The following is a 22,038-nucleotide window of genomic DNA, read 5'->3' as shown; positions in this document are numbered from 1 at the left end:
CAACCCATTTAGGATCAACGGGAATGGTTGCGGTAAGAGACGAGGGTAACGTCTGTGACTGCAAAACCTTGCCTACAAAAAGACTCTCGGAGCCTGTGTTACGCTTTTGTTTAGGCGGCGAGCAGTCTTCCGATGACTGCATAGGGTCAGAGCTGTCCTAATAGTTAAAACCAGGACGCTGGACCTGTCCTGAAAGGACTGACTTTCGCTTAAAGGGCCTCGAAACCTTGTTCCACGGTTTCTTATGCGAAAAGCCTTCGGATGACGAGGAGAAAAACGTCTCGCTCGTCTTATGGTAGGGGCGGTGTTGATGAGACACGCCTGAAACCATAGAGGGAACGTCTGTTCGCTGATCAAGTCCTCTCGAATCCATAAGTCGTACGACATTACTTCTCCCCTGGGCTTGGGAGCTTGCAAGAGGTCTCGGACTAGGCGAACGACAGGCACGAACAGACGAACCCTTGGTCGCAACACTGATAACACTTTATCACTACGATTTTCTGTTTTGCACTTATTTCACTGAAATCGAATTTTTTAACAATTCACATTAGGTATGAATAAAACTGATTTCTACCTGAAGCACGCAATTCTACCCTCATCAAAAGGTTATAATTGCGAAATCAGTCGCATAATGTAAGCACATTAATACAAGCAAAAAACAGTAAACATATTTTAAGATAAAAAGATCAGTGGCTGGGAAGGAGACTAAACACTAGTTCATTCAAAACTACGTTTTCAATCTCTCACCGTACAGTGCCTTGGGACGAGAATAAAAACTAAAAACGTTTTATCCTTTCTCCCCGTACAGAGACTAGGGACGAGAGTAAAAAACTGACTCGAGAACAACGTTACTCGCTTGGGACGAGAATAAAGATCGGAACGTTCTCTCTCCTCTCTCTCTCTCCGTCTCTATCTCTCTCTCTCTCTCTCTCTCTCTCTTGATTTCGCACCGAAGAGAAGAGCCCACTTACCTTTCGTCAATAAACAGGTTATTTGACCAAAGGAAAAAACTGAAAGGTTTTTCAATTAAAAAGTTCCTTTAAAATAGTATTTAAAACATTTAAGCTTTGAAAGAAGAATGAACAAAACGTCAGAATCGATTTACTCTTTCTGCAAAGTGAAACCGTGATACTCTCTCTCTCTATCGTAACGATAGAGCGCAAACTGCGTAGCATAAATAAACTAAACGTTAGTTCATCTTTGAAACAGTACGAAGACTATTCAAAGAAAATCTTTCATAAAATATCTACTAAAAAAATATTCATTTAATAAGTTTTAAATCATTTGCTCTGTAAAAGTTATTTACGATTGAAAGGGCTCAACGTTGTTTAACTTCGGTTTCCAAGTTAGGACCGCCTACTCTCAGGAAAGGTCGCATATAAACAAATCATAAAAATTTATCTTGATGTTTATTATAAATGGAAAGCTAATCAAAGAGGCCTAATAAAGGCGGTTGAGATATAAAATATATAGAGGAAAATCTATAATTAATTTATAACGTGATAAGATAATTGCTAAAAGCCTAAAACACACTTCCGTACTAAGGGAAGGGTCGGCCATTTAAAAGTCAAAGAAAGTCCAAAAAACAATCCAAAGTCATCAAAAATTAAATCTATCCAAAAACGAGTTCAAGATTTAAGTTGAAGATAAAACACCTGCACTGCGAAAGCTCAAACCAAAAGGAAGTACTTCACCAAATATGTTGAGAAAACTCCAGGTTATACAGCGAGTATTGATACGTCTTGTCGTTAAGGCCGACAGAGAAAAAATTGGGTCTGTTTACATGTATATGCGGTATCTGGCCGATAGTTGGCGCTGGTGGGCACACCCGCAACCTTCATAGCGATCGCTCGCGAGTTTTTGTGTGTGTTTTCTGTCGAGCCGCTGGAGCAGCAGCTATTATATATTCACCGGCTAAGTTAAATATTTAAAAAAAAAATATTCAAGTTCATCTTTTAGGCAAACTTGGCCACACAGGAAATCTGGTAAAATATACTTACAGAGGCAGTAGCAGCAGTAACAGTTCCATTTTTCTTGAAAACTGGTGGTAGCTTTGCCACGCTTTCCACTGTAGATTGTGGCTTTGGGTGTTCATCTACCGTCATATCAACAGGACCTTTTTTAGTCTTAACAGCAATGGGTGCAATCTCAGCATCAAAATTACCATTATCCTGAGCTGAAATCAAATAATAATACTGTAGAAGAATAAACATGGATAAGAATTAAATTTCCTTAATATTATAATAAAAAAGTAGTTCAACAAGACCTCTCGGTTAAATTAATACATTCATAAGAGCTAGCGTGAAAGGTTTTGTTTTAAAATAGAAAATGAAAATGGAATAAAGCAAAGATTTGATGGTTAAAAAGCAAAGTGAGAAGTAACCATCAGGAACAATGGTAAAGTAAAAGGCAGAAAATAAAGCAGGCAAAACCAGCGATGCTACAGTGGGTCTTAAATACTTTCTAGTGCTATAAACCTTATGGGCAATGAAGACAACCTGCTGTACAAAGAAAAAATCTATGCATAAAATACATAATACCTTCAACTCCTTAAATTTATCAAAAGAAAACTAACAAGGGTGAAATCAACTACTCAAAATCAAATCTAAACAGCAAAAACAGGTTTTAATACTGAAATCAATTACTTCTATACGTGCCTTCAAATCATAAGCATCAACTTCATGACCTCATACAATGAAAAAATTATAAATTTGGAAGTAATTTGTATTTTCCCAAGTAATACAAACCAGGAGCTCTTTAAAAGTACATTATTACATCAGCAAAGCTAAAAACTAGCCAAAGCTAAAAGTTTAACAGGGTTAGGCCCGCTTCACACGAACGGTTTGAAACCGTGAGGCTTAGAAATCAATGTAGCTCAATGAGGCCCTTCACAACCTGCAGGAGATAACCATGCGGCAGAATAACCTGACAGTAGAATACTTAAGTTTATGGCTCCCTTAAGACAACAGGTTTTCCCTTATGTGGCACCAGTGGTTTAGCTGTTGCACTGGGTAGGCATTCCTCTTCTGGTGCTATTTTTCAGTGATTCATATGAATATTATTATTATTATTATTATTATTATCATCAATATTATTATTAAAATAATACACTACACTATAAAGACGCACTAACGTTAGATCACCTGAGCTGCCACCACAGGACCTATTGAGAAGGTGTCTAGGCTCTGTGGGTTATGTCCTGCAGTTAGTTTGTAGTGTAAGTCGTTTGACGTTTCCATCTGCCTGTGAGAAGCACCTACAGTACTGAAATTCTTTTTAAATGCCAGGGGGGCAACCCCTTGATATCATGCGCACAGGGGTGACTACCTGATAGTAGGGTGTCCCGAGTCAGGGTTCTTTCTATCACCAGCCTGATCCATAAGGAGAATGAGTTTTTCATGATTCTCCTCTTGATCCTTCCTGTGCTCACGAAGAGCCTATTGATCTGAGGTCTGACTTTTCTGGTCCTCTTAAGGTACAACCTCAGCGCTCTTACGGGGCATAGAACAGTTGATCGGGATTGTCTGTTACTAAACAAAGACTCTTAATCCGGAAGGAGCTAAAAGTAGGATCAGCTACCGCCGGATTTTGAGTCTTTGTAACAAATTCCGGAACGAAAGAGTGACCTGCCTCCATCGCCTTGAAAGGGCTATGTCGTAAGAAAGGCCATGAAGCTCACTGACTCAGCTCGCAGAGGCCAGGGTTAACAAGAAAGCTGTCATTAAGATCAAGTCCTTATTTGAAGCTTGCCAGAGAGGCTCGTAAGGAGCTTCTTTCAGAGTACGTAAGATCTTAGCAATATTCCACAGAAGTGGCCTGACTTCTGACTGAGGGAAAGATTGCTCAAAGTTACAAACAAGGAGTGACAACTCCGTCGAGGAGGAAATGTTAACTCCGTTCAGTTCAAAGACCATGCTTAAGGCTGAGGGAAAGCCTTTCACTGCCGACAAAACAGAGCTAGCTGGCATAGGAGCTGTGAAAAAGTACTTCTTTGCTTGTATATGTGAGCCTACCACTGTACTGTTATCGGTCAACAGCACTAATGTTGAGCCGGACAGTTTCAAACCGCTCGTGTGAAGCGAGCCTTAAACTACCCACCGCTAGTTAGCGGGGATAGCGAGGGTTATATTCAATCCACGCCTCCACCCAGAAATTCTATCACGATTTTTATGAATTTTTATTTAATGGGTATTGGATTGTTCTTGGCCGCAAAAAAACGAAACAGCAAAGTAGGAACCAGCGATAAAAGAGGGCCGACAGTATTTACTGAAAAATGTCTAAAATGGCTCCATGTGGACGTCCCTCCGAAGAATAATATTTGCTTTGGGATTTCAGTCCTTGAAGGAGTTTGGAAGCACTCTGCCCTTTAGAGTTCTCCCTGTTCCGGTCCACAACCTTGTCTATGTGGGCACGTCCCAGTTTAACATCTCTCGCCTCCGGCAGGGCTAAGGATGGCTTCCTCTGGACTGGCTCCTCCATGATTCTGTTAAGACCTGACCGCCAGACGTCTTCTTCCGAAGGTACGGGCTCCTCGATCCTATTATATTTCCTGATAAGGTTGATGACTCTCCTATACGTGGAGTCCTCCGCCGGAACGTCTTCTGCATCATCCTCCGCTTCCTTCGTCCGGGGACGGGAAGTGCCGCTGAAGCGGGCAACTGCGCTATGTTGAGGATCGAGGTTGCGTCCTTCAGCAGGAACGGGCGCCTCCGCCCTTCTTCGCTCCTTTAACAAGGGTACGGGTTCCTCCGTGGTGATGTCTGACGGAGGTAGCCGTGCTTGACGATCACTCCCACGGGCTGACTCGCCGCGGCTGCCCGTCCGAAGAGGCGACTCCCTCCACTGGGCGGATTGAGTCTCCTTGGTCGAGGTCTTACGCCTGTCCGACGAGGACCTATGGTCCATGGCTGTAGCCGACTTGTGGCTCTTGGAGGCCCTTCTAGGAGGACTGTCTCCGGTAAGCCGACCCGCAGTGCTCGGGATAGTGGTAAAGTCCGCAAGCTTACTTCGGGGGACGAGGACCCATTGTTCTTTCGGCGAACAGCTCCTCCTGACCTTCCGCCTCGGGGAACGAGATCTCTTCCTGCTATGCCGTGACCTAGATGGAGACCTTGAATAGGACCGCCTTCTCCTAGATCTGTCTCTCCTCCTCCGGTGTCTCCTCCGAACTTCCTCTTCTGATGAGAACGACGAACCTGCTGCCGAAGATTCAGACATCTCCTCATAACGGGACCAAGGGGCAGGTGGAGCTTTGCTCAACACCTGTTGGGTCCCGGACGTCGATGGTTGCATAAAAACTTCAGGGACTGCCGAAGAAGTCGCTGGATGAGTAGTAGGACGCTCTATGATCGGGAAACAGTACCCCAAACCGTTCTCCACTCTCAACAGGGACCTACATGGAGTTCTAAGCAGGCTCCATCCGAGGGGATCCTCTAGCGGTGAATCTTCCTTCTCTGGGGCGCCTTCCGCTGCGGAGGTGCCTGAAACATCTACCCAAGAATCTGGAGAAGAAAAAGGGACATTTTTATTCCACATAGGGTCGCCAGACGGGACGTGCCACCCTTGCACAAGGGCAAAGTCCCGCGGACCCTCACAAAACATACTCTCAGGCTCCCCACTTGCCTGTGCAGAAACAGTCACCCCAGAATCTAGAAGACAATCCTGGGGAAGAACCACCGGTTTCTTCCCCTTAACCGACTTACCTCGTCCCCTACTCTGGGTAGGGGAAGCAGAAGGAACCCTGTCAGATTTCTCTCCAGCCGATGTGGCGGGAGAAGAAAAACCCGCCTTCCTGGGAGAACATTTTGACGACTTCTTTTTCTTAGTGCCAAACTTCACCCACTGCACTTCACTCCACGAAACACATTCCAGACACGTGTCCGAAGGAGAGCACACTTTACCCCTACACGAGGAACAAAGGGAGTGCGGGTCCACATCAGGCTTGGACAAGAACGCCCCACACGACTTCCCGGCCTTAGGCCCAGGACAACGGCGGGTATGCTCCATAACACGCTATCACAGTACCGCCAGACACAGGAAAATGATAAGATAAAACTAATAAACACAAGGGAATTAAGTTATAAGCGCGAAAGCACGAGGGAAAGCACAACGGACCACGAGGAAACACATGTGGAACACAAGAGTCGGGGACACAAAGGGTCGCACCGAGATACGGAGAGCGTCGAGATGATATCACGACACGACCAGAGAACTTACTGAAGGTCAAGACCCAAGCTAACATGAGGCCTGCCTCGAGACTGCCCTCAGGGCACGTATCCTTCCGCCTAGGCCTACCATCACAGAAAACGGAAGTAGGGTAAACTACACAAAACTCTGGTCGGTTGAGAGGAGGTTCCAGGTAACTCCTAAGAAAGTAGTTTGAGGTAAGTTCCTGTGTTGGAACAACTTACGTTTAAAAATGGTATTTTCATTATAAAATAAATTTTTGAACATACTTACCCGGTAGTTATATATAACTAAATCTATATATATAACTACTGGGTAAGTCTTATGTTTAAAATGGTAAAACAATCTTCAAATAAAAAAAAAAATATACATATGTACTGTACTCATAAACATTACTTCAAGCTAAAAATAACCCTGTGTTAAAAAAAATTACAGTATCAACTTGAAAACAGCAAGGATAAAAAAACCTCATAACTGACAAAACAGAGACACCCACAGCTAAATGTGATTGGTAAGTGGACTGACAAAATTACAGGTTTCAAACATACAATAATTCAAAACATACCACTCTTCCAGTTAGTTTGACTTCTCAATGCAAAATCATCAGCATCTTGTCGAGTAACATTGTATTTCTCCGCTAGATTTTCAGCAGTTACTCCCATTGGAGTTTTGCAATAGGCATCTGTAAGTGAAGCCCAGAGTGTGTCCTATGGATATATAAAAAAAGATTAAAGAAAATTCCACAATGCATAATCATTCATAAAATGTGTATACATTTGAGAATTATTTTCAAAAATATATTTTACCTTAAAATTTACCCATATTCAGAAGCTAAGAGGTAAAACACTGAAAAAAAATGCAGCCATGGCATTACCAAAACATTATAAATAAAACTGTATACAGTACTAGCCAATAACACGGGAGGGTGATTATAGACACTCTTTGTGTACTAAAGCTGTTTGCAGCCCACCTTTGATCCCAACTGCAACATTTTCATCTCAATTTACATCCATTATCTTTCCTTGTATGAAACCCCCTGATGATCATATTGATTCTTCTCCAGAAGCTCTGTTTATCAACATTTACCGCCAAAATTTCTCAAAATGTCTGTTTCTTTCCTTTCAAAATATACATGCCGCTAGTGAATTAATGAAAAATGTAGCGGTTGCTTTAGGACAATGTTTCTGCCCATTCATCAGTCCCTGAAGATGACCTAAATAGAGGAATTCAAGTTAACCAAGTTCAAGTTCCTTGCCACCCAACTTCTGCAGGGCGAGCAGCGAATCTATTTACGGACAATACAATGTACCTTTTCCATACATGCTTAAATAAAAGACAAAAATAGTTGTCTCTACATAGGTTTCAAGTAAAAGTTGACCATAAGAGTGTAATAATGACGACAGTGTGTCAAAAAACACCTAATTTACGATTCTCCTCCTCCTCTCATCTCCCATACACAAATTTCCTCAAGGGTAAAGTACAATTTAATTTGTCAATATTTCTATTCTCTATAGTTTACGAGCTTACTCCTGGAACAGACCATGCTCCTACGCCAAGGTACCATCTTTTATCAGTCAGGTTTAATGTGTGGTGCAAGGTAAGGGTTTTCAAGGAAAGAAAACTAAATGGTGTGCTGCATAACCCTGGGAAAACATTGTGCATTTGTCATAAAACTATTTCTATACTAATAGGAATACAATGTTGAAAGGCATTACTGCAAAAAAACAAATTTCAAAAGGATAGTGAGGAGAGTCCACATAGTCGAACAGTCGTCTGTCGGACAAACTGTTACCATATCTAAATGGAAAGAGAATGACATCATAAGTGTTGAAATGAGGTAAGTTAATATGGTAATAAACAGTGGTACCAGATGAAGCCTACTACCAGGAATTCTACTCGTTTTACTAGACAAAGACCGGAAGAAATGTCCGAAGCTGATGTCCGCTGCCATCTCTGTTATCTATGTCAGTGTTATAATCTGTACTCGAAAATCAAGTAGTAGTTATCAGTTTCAAGTACAGAGCATCATAACCATAGTACACCATAAAATAAAAGCACAATCCAATAAATAAAATTATGCAGCATGATTATGACTGATCTTTTGAGAACAATGGAATGGTACAAGGAAGGACTAGTTGCAAAGACTGAGGGAAAAGAGAAGCCATTCATCCATTTTAAAGGAAACTCAAATTGATTATGAATCAGACTTCCAAAACTACACACTGACGGGCCCAAACGCTTTATACATTTTATCGGTGAACTTAAAACCTTTTATAACTAAGCAGGACACATGTATGAGAGGAAGCATTTTTCTAGAGGCACATCTGGAGGCATTACAGAATCACATATGCCTGACTTAAAATAACCTATCAGTGAACTGAGGATGTTATTGTTATTAACATGCAATGTATAGACTACTGTATATTATTCCAAGAAATAACTAATGTTTGAGACTGGTCATACTTCGGATTATGTGTTGTTAACTAAAACCAAATTGTTTCAGTGATAAAAATTAAATGTTCAAAATTTGTTTCCCCTGTTCTCGTAGAGAGAGAGAGAGAGAATTACGTATTTTCCTTACGATCAAACAATTCTTCGAGTAAATGAGAGACTTCAGTGTCCATAATTGTTATGTTATACTCGTATATCAAAACGCCATAATTTGGTTGTGCAAACGTCTTCTGTACCAACATCCAACTTTTTTATTTCTCCATTTTGCATAGCTCTTCCCTGTAATGACCCATTATGGATTCCATATTCTTTTTGACTTGTAAACCAGTTACAGACATTCCACTTCTCAGAAGTTCTGACGTTATTTTATTTATTGCTACTACACGTTTATTTCTGTCTTTGTAAACCTGACAAATTCGTTGATAATTTGTATTTTTCCTAACTATACAAACCTTAGCTATTTAATAGGGGTATTACTTTTGGCGTAGCTGAAATGACGAGCCATTAATTTTTAACGAGGGTTAACTACCCACACTGCTAGTTAGCAGGGGTAGGGAGGGTAGCTTGCTACCGCTCCCCCTCACACACCTGTGATTGAGCTAACTTTGCTTGGAGGTAAGACTTCAAGGGGGATAGGGCTGGCGGGCAAGTTTGGTTAAATAGCTAAGGTTTGTCTAGTTAGGAAAAATACAAATTATCTACAAATTTGTCATTTGTTCCATAGCTGGAATACAAACCCTGCTATTTAATAGGGCTGACACACCCATTAGGAAGGGTGGACGTCCCAGCCAATCTGGCTTTTTGGCTTTACCCAGGGGCTCCTTATTTGAGTGTGTTAGCACTCAAGGAATAAGGAGTCTCTGCGCCACGCTAAAACTTTGCTATGCAAGGTTCGCGGCCTACGCAAGCTTTGTGTGAAGGTGTAGAGAAACGTGACTCGTAGTAGAAAGTTATTCCAAAGTTCTTTGGATGGAAAAACTGTGTACTAGGACTTTCCCAATACCACCTCATCAGGGTATGGGGATGCAACAGTATTAATCTTAATACAAAGTACACAAGGGAGCATGGTTTACCTGCAGTGGTTTGAGGTCAGCTATGCAGAGAACCCAGGATGCTGCTTTCACCAAGAGAGGGGAGAATGAAGAAAAGAATAAGGGCCAGTCAAACCTTTTCATTCATGCAGGATAAAACTGGGTAACAATGCCCTCAACCTTCTGCTACTTGTCCAATAAGGAGCTTGAGGATAGGACAGTCTCCTTCAGACTCCTGCCTCAATCCGATTAAGGTGGTGCCTAGTCAAACCAGCTGTTGTGCAGCCACCACAGGACCGATAGAAAACGTATCGAGTCTCCTGTGGGTCACATCTTGCAGGTAGTGGGATGTGAACGTGTTTTGATGTTTCCACAACCCAGCTTGAAGAACCTGCGTCATTGAGTAATTTCCTTTAAAGGCCAGGGACGTAGCTATGCCCGACATCATGTGCTCTGGGGTGACGTGACGGAGGAGGATCTGGATTCAGTGCAAGGACAATGACCCTGCGAATCCATGCTGAGATGGCGTTCTTGGTCCTTCCTGTGCTGACGAATAGTGCAGGCACACGAGAACGGGCTGCGGCTGTTCTCTTGAGGTACAGCCTCAAACTCCTTACTGGGCATAGCAAGAGATGGTCTGGGTCATCTGATACAGTAGGGAGACTAGAAATCCGGAAGGAGTCGAATCGAGGATCCACTACTCCCGGGTTCTGAGTGGCAATAAACTCAGGGACGAAGCTGAACATTACCTCTCCCCATCCCCTTGAATGGGCGATGTCGTATGAGAGACCATGAAGTTCGCTAACTCGCTTGGCCAAGGCCAAAGCTAGCAGGAACACCGTCTTCCAAGTTAGGTGGCGATCTGTTGCCTGGCGTAATGGTTCATAGGGAGGTCTCTTAAGAGACCTGAGAACTCGAACTACGTTCCATGGGGAAGGTCTCACTTCTGACCGGGGCAGTTCATAACTTCGTATGAGTAGAGAAAGTTCTAGCGATGAAGAAATGTCCATTCCTTTCAGTCTGAAGGCGAGGCTTAAGGCTGAGCGATAGCCTTTCACTGCCGAGACTGATAGGCGCATTTCTTCACACAAATACACGAGGAACTCCGCTATTGCTGGAATAGTGGCATCGAGTGGAGAGATACCCCTTCCACGACACCAACCACAGAAGACTTTCCCACTTTGCCTGGTAGACTGCTGCTGATGATTTTCGCAGATGTTCAGACATCCTGATCGCAACTTGTTGCGAAAATCCTCTCTCAGAGAGATGCTGGATGGTCTCCAGGCGTGAAGTCGTAGCGAAGCTACGGCTTTGTGGAAGATGTTGGCATGTAGTTGTTTGAGTAGATTGTGTCGTGGAGGGAGTTCTCTTGGAGGTTCCGTTAGAAATTGCAGAAGGTACGGGAACCATTCTGCGTGATGCCATAGCGGAGCTATGGCATCACGCAGAATGGTTCCCGTACCATTGAAAGATTGACCGATGTTCTGGTCTTGTTGAGTACCCTCCTCATCAGACAGAACGGGGGAAAGGCGTAAACGTCGATGTTGTCCCACCGTTGTTGGAAAGCATCTTGCCAGAGAGCCTTGGGGTTCAGTGTAATCTCCAAGTGTTTAGGGTTAGCCACAGGTGGCAAAAGATCTTCCTCATGATCAAATTGCTCATCCATCTCCAAGCTCTCATCCCTAGGAGCCCGGGGGGTGGGGGGGGGTCGAAGTTATCATCAGGATAGGCAGTTGACAGGGCCATTCCTATTGATGTGCCAGACAAGACCTCCCTCTGCCTTTCATACCAAGGGGGGGGGGAGCTCTGTCCAAAGACTTAGGGATTATAGATAATTCCTTTGGTTACCTGCGCTGCAGTAGAAGTTCCTCCATCAGAGTAGGCCTTGCAGATTCCCCTGCCCTATGAGGATGATGGTTCTTTTCTGGAAGGGGAGCCATGTCTTACAATGCTGGAAGGTTAGACTCCCTAGGCACCACCTTAATCGGATTGAGGCAGGAGTCTGAAGGAGACTGTCCTATCCTCCTTAGTAGGAGATAGTCTGATCCTCTTCCTCTTACCCTTAAGTCTAGCCAGAGGAACTCAGAACTGCAGGGGACTCCATTTGGGGTTCTGGAATGCTCTCTTCCCAGGTCCTCTTACAAGGAGAGATGGGTTTCTCCTTTCAAGGGGTGTCTGCTAGCACAAAGTCCTCAGAACTCCTCCTGGGATCAGCAGGAGGAGAAGCAACTGGGAACGGAATAATCCCATCACAGCCTCTGCATTTTATTAAATAATGCACTGAGCCATAGGGGGTCGAGAACTCCCGATGTACTGAGAGGGAGGTGCTTTGGGTGGTACGGAGCCCTGGGCTTAGGGACCTGTGAAGGTCTCTTAGCCCCCTTTCCTGCAGGCAGGATTAGCTTTCCCTTCAAGGGAGGGTCTGGGCGTTTAAACCTCCGAGCTTCTGGGTGCTCTGGCACTTCTCCTACCATTATACCCTGTGGAGGCAAAACATGGGGGGCGTGGAGTGGCAAGGAGGCACAGGCAGTCTCAGGGCAGGAGGAGGCCCATCCAAATGGTGAGACACTGCTGGGAGTCTCATCTTGCAAAGAGGTTTCCCTGCTCCGTAACACATTGCTACTCCGTCAAGCGACGCAGCATGGAATCGGGCAAGGGCAGGATGACCAAACCCAGAGGGGGGCCAACTGTGGAGCGTGAAAGCTCCCAGCTCACAGGCTCAGCGTAACACCAGTCATGAAAGCATGAAGGCTCAACGTGACGAGGAGGGTCACACGTGCCAGAAGGCTCAGTGTGACAGGAGTCCGAAAACTCTGTTACGAGAGCCGAAAGGCTCAACATAATAGGGGTTCGAGAGCCCAGAGGCTCAACGTAAATGGGGTTGCGAGAGAACGAAGGGTCAGCGTAACTGGGGTTGCAAGAGCCCGAAGGGTTAGCATAACTGGGGTTGCAAGAGCCCGAAGGGTCAGCATAACTGGGGGTTGCGAGAGTCCAATGGGTCAGCATAACTGGGTTTGCGAGAGCCCGAAGGGTCAGCATAACAGGGGTTGCGAGAGCCCGAAGGGTCAGCATAACTGGGGTTGCGAGAGCCCGAAAGGTCAGCAAAACTGGGGTTGCGAGAGCCCGAAGACTCAGCGCAATGGAAACCCAAGGGTTTCGGGCCACAAGAACCAAAAGGTTCAGCATGACGGAAGGCACAAGGGCATGAGGGCTCAGCAAAATCAAGGTTGTGAGAGCCTGAAAGCTCAGCGCAATGGGAACCCGAAGGTTCCGGGCCACGAAAACCCAAAGGCTCAACATGACAGGAGCCCGAAGGGTTGGGGTCACGAGAGACCAAAGGCTCAGCATGATGAGGACAAGAAGATCCCAGGCTACAATAGCCCAAAGGCTTAACATAACCATAGCCCAAAGGTTTGAGGTCTCGCAAGCCCGAAATTTAGCAAGACTGTCACAAGACCCGGAAGGGACATTGTGACCTGCAAAGAGGCGTCTCCTACAGCTAGGGAAGGAGCACGGCCGGGGTGACGAGGGGTCAAAAACTCTTCCACCCAACGAATCTCCGAAGGGGAAAGCCTTGCAGATAACACCCGAGGAGGTGATGGCTCATGCCCAAGAAGCTCAGAAGCTACCTCTCCTGAGGGAGAGGTCTGTCCTCCCGAAGGAGAACATCGCCAAAGACTCAGCTCTGCCCCCTCCTTGGGGGAGATGCGTAAACGTAAGGAGACCGCTCACAAGCGGTTCTTTCTCGTGAGTGAGAAAGGTGTTCCCCCAGAGGCATGCCTCGGACTTTGCTCCTCCACAGCCCCTGGTGGAGCAGCAATTTTTCAGCGTCGATCGCAGGTGACCAGAAGTCCAATTGACAGGCAGCAGCGCCTGCCCCCACAAGGACGAATTAACTTCAGTGGAGGAAAAAGAGAGCCTCTGGTTAGCCCGCAACTGAAGGAGCCCAAAGAGAATGTCCTTAAAAGGGATATCCCTGTAAATAGTGAAGGGTTTGTATTTGAGTCGGAACAAAGACAGGTTTTTCCTAAGTCCATTGCTGAGAATAGGTTACAAAATAATTTGGGTTACAAAGAAATCATTAAATTTAAAAACACATTTACTCTGATTCATGAAACAAGTATTCTAAATTCCTAGGCTAGTCCAATCCCAGTCTCCAAGAAAAACCATATCATTCTGGTTGAAACAAGTGATTACAAGGAAATACACCAATAATTCAAAGCAGGAACTAGCCTCCGTTATAATTAAAGCCCATAAGCTCTGACTAATTTCTAACTCGGGCATTCAAACAGTATAGAATATTCAGTTATTCTCAGGGGAGGAACAAGAAAGCGGTCCAAATCCAGCCAATTTTATCACAGACTGACTTGCACTTGCAGATACCTACACATCTATCTGGATCCAATGGTTGCAACTGGACAAATTGTACAAGTGGCAATTGGGTAATTACCTAGTTCTACTTCCCAAAGCCATAGAGATTCCCTCAACATACTGACCTTAGCTCCCAATAAAAGAGACAACACTTCTCTAACTCTGGTCCCCCAAGTTCTATGTTAACCTTTCTCCATCCCTAAATTTTTCTTTCAATTAGTTTTTGGGTTTTCTTCATATCCTCTGTCTCAGTAAAGACTGAGATAACTTATGATTAATGGGTATAATGAACATGTGATTTCTTTAAAACTTTAAAAAAAATAATTTCCTATATAAAACAAACCATTAACCATACTTAGGATGCATTACCTCCTCCCCACAAATCTTTTGACCACAGGGCTGGAACACTAACAGTATGATAATGACAACAAAGCAGGTCATCCGCCCAGAACCAAGGTACTCAAGAACATAACAGTAGTTTCAAATATATTTTGGAAGAGTCTATAGATATCATATCAACAGATAAGCATCTCATGATTAATGGGTTTGTATAAGATAAAAAAAAAACATGTACTGTATTATACTGCATTTGACTTTACACAGTAGTCTTCATTCTTTAGCCCTATGCAAAAATCTTTACTTTTAATTATCCTACTATGAGATTCAGGGCCTCTGTAACACGGTTTTTTCGCAATAATTTTTTATCTATGAATCTCATAAATATAACGCTTCTTCAGAATGCACATTATATCTACACATAAATTTTGACTATATTCTGCATTACGTAGGTTGAATAAATTTGGTACTTATAATGTAAAAGTGACGTTTTTTGAAGACGGGCCAACTTACTCAGAGAAAAGGTTTCGAACGCAGTCGTTAGGTAACTTATGACGGCATTTCTTCTCTCTTTCTCGATCGATGATTGGCTATACGTAACGAAGGCTATACCTCTACCAACAATGACACAAAAGTTTAAATGAAAGCAAAGTAGTACACCTTTATGAACTCTGAAACCTCTCCACTGATAATTGTCATAATGAACAAACCAACAAAATATGTTAATAAATACAAAAACACTTCGATTATTAGTCTAACTCCCAAAATAAGTTTCCTAAGAAATTGCAGTCTACTTTATAGGTCACAATCAGATTGACAAGGTGTAGGGAATAGTTGGTAATTTTTAAAAACGTAGTAGACACGCTTGATTTGATAACTGCTATATCCAATGTCAAGCAATTTTTATTTATCGTCTATCTACCTAGCTATTTACTGTAAAAAAATAAATAAAAAATAGCCGGTACCGTATTTTGGCTTTAAACCTTCACCAATAATTATTGTCAGAATGATGACTTCATGAGGCTCCACCCACTTTGGCCTGGTTATAATTCAGGATAACACTGGAGGCTGTCATGGGCATTGTTGGCTATAAAAACTCATTTCTCGAGTAGTTTTAAGAAGTGCTAAATGATCCTCAAGGATCCCAGCAGTTGGCTTAAACGTTTAATTCATGTATACTACTGTTGCGGCACTACTGCTACAGTGGTATTACTACGCTAGCACAGATACCCCACCCACATTTATGTATCGTTCCGCCATTCATAAAGTCTTTGTAATGTTTTTTCACTGTGCAATAAGGCATGGCCTCCTCAGAAATTAAGTTTAACATTAGATGATAGGTTATTTCATTAAGCTGACAAATTATGGCAACTCTGGGTATGTTAATGCCGATGTTGAAGCTAAAGATAAAGTATGGTATCATTCCTTCATTGCATTATCATCTTTACTACTATTTGTTTTGCTACATGTAGTAATTATTTTAAAGGATAAATGAATTATGTTCACTTTACTTCTATAAATTCCCATTAGATGTACAAATAAAACTCCTAAAACTATTCCTGATTTATTTACAAAATGCAGTCATGCCCAAAACATAGCCAACACGGTCGTACGGCCAAAGAAGAAGAAAAAAAATTATATCGGATGATCCGTTGGTCTAATGGAGAGTTTATCACAAAATTCTTATTTTAACAAAAATAGTTATATAAAGACTGTTTACATACAATCTCTCTCTTTCTCTCTCTCTCTCTTGGTGGCATAGTGAATAGTAAATGGAAATGTTCAAAAGCCTGAATGACATTAGGAGTATTATAATCATGTTACGCTAAATACAAATCAGACCATAAACATTGGATTTAAACTAGAAACTGAATAATTACCTATCCAGGCTATAGTAAATATGGCCACGGGCTTTCTCTTGACTGTATAAAGTTGCAAGTCGTAATACAAATGCAGTTTTGCAACCACGGGGGCAATTCCAAATCCTGTTAGCCATTCTTGACTGTTATGGGTTTCAGAGCCTATGGAACAAGGTGAATGGGTGTCTGGTGGATGGGCGGGGCAAAATTTTGTCAAAAGGTGTTTACATTGCTTACGTAATGAGTGTTTTCGACTCTTGGCTCGTTATCACTGGCCATGGCGTCGGCTAGATCATTTTTACTCTATAGAAATTAAAACTATCGGGTTTAGGTTATTGATAATGCTGACAAAATTTGTGTGTGGTTGTAAAATATACATATGTCAACTTTCAGCTACATCCGATGCCTTGATAAGGAGCAAAGTCCAAAAAACTGTGTTACAGAGGCCCTGAATCTCATAGTAATTTCTTGCATCACACCCACCCAATAGATACTTGATCAGTGCAGTCTTGGGTATTAGTATTTTGCTTAGTCCTTCAAGTTTTAAGTAAAATTACCAAAATCATTCTTGTGTACCAAAATCATTCTTGTGTATGCTCATTCTATCCAAGTTCCCTCTTCTTGAAAGAAAAAAAAACAATTTTCATGAACCAGCTTAAATTTTGTATGCATATCATTATCAGCACTCACCTCCATTGTAAGATCACTGCCTAATCTTGTGCCAAATCTGATATTTCTAACAGCATAAGGTGCCATACTCATACTGTCTGTGCCTCCAGTCAATACAACTTTGCTGTCACCCATGATGATGTCCTGTTCAAAATATCACAATACATTGTCATATATAGTTTAGTATATAAAAATGACCATAAAAATCTACATTTCAGTTTAAGAAAACTTTAAAACAGAATATGCAGTTAGATTACTATATGAGATCCTACAAAATGGATTTAGGTTTTGCAAACCAACATATTTTTCATACCAACCTATCAATCGCAAATAGCCCTCATTTGCAGACCAAATATTCCAAGGCTTACATACTTTTATGTACAGTAGTACAGACAACAGGTAGTAGATTAGCAAAAAGCAAGGGTTCTGTTCATGCATGAGTGACTTACACCCATCAGTAGGTACTTAAACTACCCTCTTAATTACATTAGGTAAAGTGGGTGCAACTCATTGAGGCAATGGACAGAACACACTTCTTATATGAGTGATAGATTAATGCATCAAATCTAGATCTTAAGGACTGTGTCGGGATTGGGGAGGATATTCAGCATCAAAGTGCAACCTGGTGAAAGCCCTGGAATAGCAATTTGAAGTTACAGTTACTGTCTGAAGTGCACTGATGACACTGCCCCCTGTCTGAAGTGCATTGATGGCACTGCCCCCTGTCTGAAGTGCATTGATGGCACTGTCCCCTGTCTGAAGTGTATTGATAGCACTGTCCCCTATCTGAAGTGCAATGATGGCACTGTCCCCTGTCTGAAGTGCAATGATGGCACTGTCCCCTGTCTGAAGTGCATTGATGGCAATGTCCCCTGTCTGAAGTGCTTATATGGCACTGCCCTCTGTCTGAGGTGCTTATATGGCACTGTCCCCTGTCTGAAGTACTTATATGGCACTGTCCCCTGTCTGAAGTGCTTATATAGCTAAATGTAAAATCACAATTTTTTTTATTTGTATTTTTCCCATCTGTACAAACCTAGGTCCTTTAACAGAAGTAAGCTTTCAGCAGAGCTGGAACTCTGGTGGTAAAATTTATAACAAGAAATTAGTGGTTAAGCTGGAACTCTGGTGGTAAAATTTATAACAAGAAGTTCATGGTCAAGCTAAAACTCTGGTGGTAAAATCTATAACAAGAAGTTAGTAGTTACTGGCAGGTGACAGGGAAGGCCTGCCTCCTCCCCAGTACACTGAGTAGCCACTTTGACCTTCACATAGGATTTGTAGGGTGGTTGAGGTAGGAAGTGTAATTTAAAGGACTCAGCTTGGTATAGTTATGAAAAATACAAATGACTTTAATTAAATATTTGTCAATTGTTCCTACACGAATACAAAGCCTGGTCCTTTAATAGAATACTTATCCTTAGGAAGTCCCTGTAGAGGTGCAGAAGTATATCTTTTAAATACTGACCCAATATTCATATGCTTTCTGCTTTCAGGCACTTGTATACTACTACAAATAGTAAAATTTATAGGAATAAAGGCTTGGTTTGGCTAGTTCTTCTTTAAGAGCTCCTTTCTACTGTCAAGAACTGATATCTTATTTACATAGCTCACATGTTTTCTGTTGATCCTTATCCACCTAAATGACCTGAGAGAAATTTTTTGGGTGATAAGCTTATGTTTCTGTCAAAAAGACAGATGGTCACAGACGAACCTATATCCTAACGAGGATATGATGTCTGAAATGTATGGTCAATTTACAGAAATGGGTTTATGTACCTACAACATGTCCATCTTCCCCCTCCTAGGGAAGGTGGGAATGATGCTTCTATGTTACATTACGAAAAAAGTTACTCGGTACAGAAGCTACCTGCATCAGCATCCTATCCTACAAATAACAGCATGACCGCTGCGGCCCAAGGAGGGGAAAAAAAAGAGCAAAAAGGGCCCCTCATTCTTACCTCTCACATAAGATTTATGTCGTGACCGCTATCTTAGATAAAATGCTTCTTATCCTGTGAAGGGGCTAGGTTTGCTAAACAACCTGCTGAGCAGGTACCTCTAGTCCAAGCAAGAAGGTGTATAAGGACTTGTAGGTATACTGCCACATGTACTGTAGTAGGATGAGAAAGTTGTCTGGCTTGCACCATTGACAGATTCTTCCTTAAGGCTAGAATTAAATCCAATCCCTTTGACTTTGTGAGCATGTGTTTGCATGGGTTCTGGATCCTAGACGACAAAGGATAAGCGATGGTTTCTCAAAGCCAGAAGGAGATGGTGTCCTTGAAGATCTTATTAACCTGCCTGTGCTAAGGAAAAGATTTTGGTGTTGTGGTCTGAAGGCAGCGCCGTAACTTCCTCGCAGGACAAAGAAGCTAATCCTCCAGACCACTGGCCACATCTTCAAGGCAGGCTACAAAGATGGACTCGAATCTTGGGTCAAGAACAGCGGTGTTCTGAGTCTTTGTAATAAACTCGTGAACAAAGACAAACAAGACCTTATTACATACCTCTATACAGCTGATGACATGTGACATGCCATGAAGGTTTCCAACTGATGCAGTTGTCGGATGGAAACACCTTTGCTACTCCCATGCCTATCTGCATTTCCAGGTGCTTCATTAGACTGGACTTCTCCCGATTTACCACAATCCACAGATTGGCGTGAGCCTAAGATGAGATGAGTATGAGCACTATAGGGGCCACTTGGGATGCAGTAGCCAGTCCAAAGCAATGAACTTCAAACTGGTATACCTACCACTCAAGGACAAAGTGGAGGTACTTCCTGTAGGATTGATGGATCAGAATCTGAAAGCAAGTGTCTCACATCCAGAGAAAACATGAATTGTTCATCCTGATGGCAGCTAGCACAATGCTCGCTGTTTCCAATTTCAGGAGGATTTGTTGCACAAATTCATTCAATGGGGAGAGGTCAATGACCAATCTCCAGTCAACTTATCCACAAGGAACACATGAATGTAAAATACTGGCAAGCTGTCTTGGGCAATTTCCAGCACTTCCTTCTCCAGCATCATCTTTAACTCTCCTCAAATGGCAAGGGCTTTGTTGCAACTCGGTTGGTATATCGAGTCGGAGCGAAGGGAGAACAAGTCATTGAATGGGGGTTGTATCTGTCCCAAAGGACCTCTACCATCTAGACTTTAGCTTCATGATGCTACCACCTTACTCAACAGCTTGATAGGCATCCCCCTACTTGTGGCAGCAGCAGGAAGGAACTGCCAATCTTAGTGTCTCTTACTTCCCCTTCTGGATGGCAGCACAGGCATAAAAGGCTGGACCAGAGTAACCACCTCTGAAAGAGGTAGAAGGTGCAGACTTGGTCCTTGACATTGCTGGCAACTTCTTCAAAGCCGACTTCAAGAGGGGTTGAAGACTATATTCCAATGGATGCCTCTGAGTTGCCAGGGCCCCTGAAGGTGGCTGTCCAATGGAAGAGGAAGTCCTGGACTGTATTCCTCTATTTTCCTAGTGTCTCATCATCCTTATGGAATGGGGAAAAGGCTAGATTGTGCATAACTGATGAGTTCCTAAGTGATAGCGTCTCCCGTTGACCAATTCAGCTTACAAACTTGGAGACTAAGGCATCCCTCCTTTTGAGCTCTGAGTTGGTCCACTGGTTGGTTTACTGGTGCTCTAAGGTGACAGCCTTAACACCCAACAGAAATCAGTTGGTAAACCTCTTCTTATTCTCCAGGTTTGCCAAATTTTCAACAGCAACCAAGTAAGAGACAGCTCTCACCAATTGGTCTCCAGGAAACTGCCTGGAGACTTGACATGGAGGTGGCTTTTATGGTGCTAAACTCGGATGCTGAGAATACAGTTCCCCGTACAAAGTCTTTCGACCAAGATTCCTGGAGTGAGGTCCAGAACAGTGGCAATAATTGAAAGAGGAGATAGGTTGGCATCCTCTCAAACCTTGTAGAGCACCAAACCGTCAGTCAACATGAGTCATCCCGCCCTTGACTGGAGCCTTAGTTGCCTCCCCAAGGTTGTTAAATTCTAGGATGAGAGACAAGACCTTGACAAACGTTGATTCTATCTCAGGATTCTGTCTCTATCAGTGCCAGTCCAGACTCAGGTGCTGAAGGGTCAATGGTATCCTTGGACTCTTATCTCACGATAGGAAAAGTTTCAATGTGTTCCAGTGGCAGGTCTCGCTGCTTTGCATGTCCCTTTTCAAGACGTAAGACAGAACCTGGTTGGTAATTTGATTAAGCAGGGACAACAGTAAGTGGGTTCGAATCCTCTATAGCCCTGATGGTACCCTTAGCCTTTAAGTGTGTCTTAGGTGATGGCCCATGGGCTCGTACCACTGAAGAACACATGGGAGAGCATAAGGAGGACCTAAGAACATATATGTCTTTAGGCAGTCTATCGATAGAAGACGAGGAGCCACTGTAATGATCTGAAAAACCCTCACCAGGAACAGAGTTCGATCTCCTCTTTAACTCATCGATAAGGAAGGTCATTCTCTCTCTCGCAGTGGTGGAATGCTGAGGAGAAGGGTGTCTTCTAGCTGAAAATCTTGGTGCAGCAGACATGTGGCTGAAGACCTCAAATGATGGGAAGAGCAAAAAGAAAAGAGACCCTCAAGACCACTAAAAGAAAATCTATACGTCAAGTCTTCTGGGACTTTTGAGTCCTATCGTGTAACGTCCGACTGCATGGAGTCTTTGCTGACTGTAGTTCCCAAATAGAATGATTGTCTGAAGACGTTACACCAAAAGCACTGGGTGAACTAGAGGGGCACTCAGTAGAGCATACCTTCACCACACCAAGCAATCTTATTTTGCTCTTAGCTCCACTGAATATTTGTACTGCGATGTTAATTTCTTCAAAATCTACTGTATTTCTCTTTGGGTCAAACCACACATATCCACCAAGTTTCGTTGAAATTGGTTCCATAGTTTTAGCGTAATGATGATAAACAAAATATAAGTTAACAAAATATTTGATATTTACTTAACATTGCAATTATGTTCAAAGTACTGCTGTATACTTATACTATGATGAACTTTATTTAAAATACTATAGATTCATCCTTAAGTAATAGCCAACATGGCTACCAAGCATCAAAATCGGTACCATAGTTTTTGTGTAAAGTTGTTCACAAA

At 42.8% G+C, this 22,038-nt stretch overlaps 1 protein-coding gene across 1 annotated transcript in view; it reads right to left on the bottom strand.

The window, feature by feature from the left end:
- Positions 1-22,038, bottom strand: part of yip2 (yippee interacting protein 2) — a 109,180-nt gene that overhangs the window by 21,693 nt on the left and 65,449 nt on the right. The window contains exons 4-6 of the mRNA XM_068351089.1: positions 16,925-17,047; positions 6,752-6,893; positions 2,001-2,176 (exon numbers count right to left, since the gene is read on the bottom strand). Coding sequence (XP_068207190.1) covers positions 2,001-2,176; positions 6,752-6,893; positions 16,925-17,047 — 441 coding nt within the window. The remainder of the gene's footprint in view (positions 1-2,000; positions 2,177-6,751; positions 6,894-16,924; positions 17,048-22,038) is intronic.

This window comes from Palaemon carinicauda, chromosome 27, assembly GCF_036898095.1.
Source record: "Palaemon carinicauda isolate YSFRI2023 chromosome 27, ASM3689809v2, whole genome shotgun sequence".
Lineage (NCBI taxonomy): Eukaryota > Metazoa > Arthropoda > Malacostraca > Decapoda > Palaemonidae > Palaemon > Palaemon carinicauda.
Note: the sequence above shows the minus strand (reverse complement) of the source record. Positions and strands in the feature narration are given on the sequence as shown.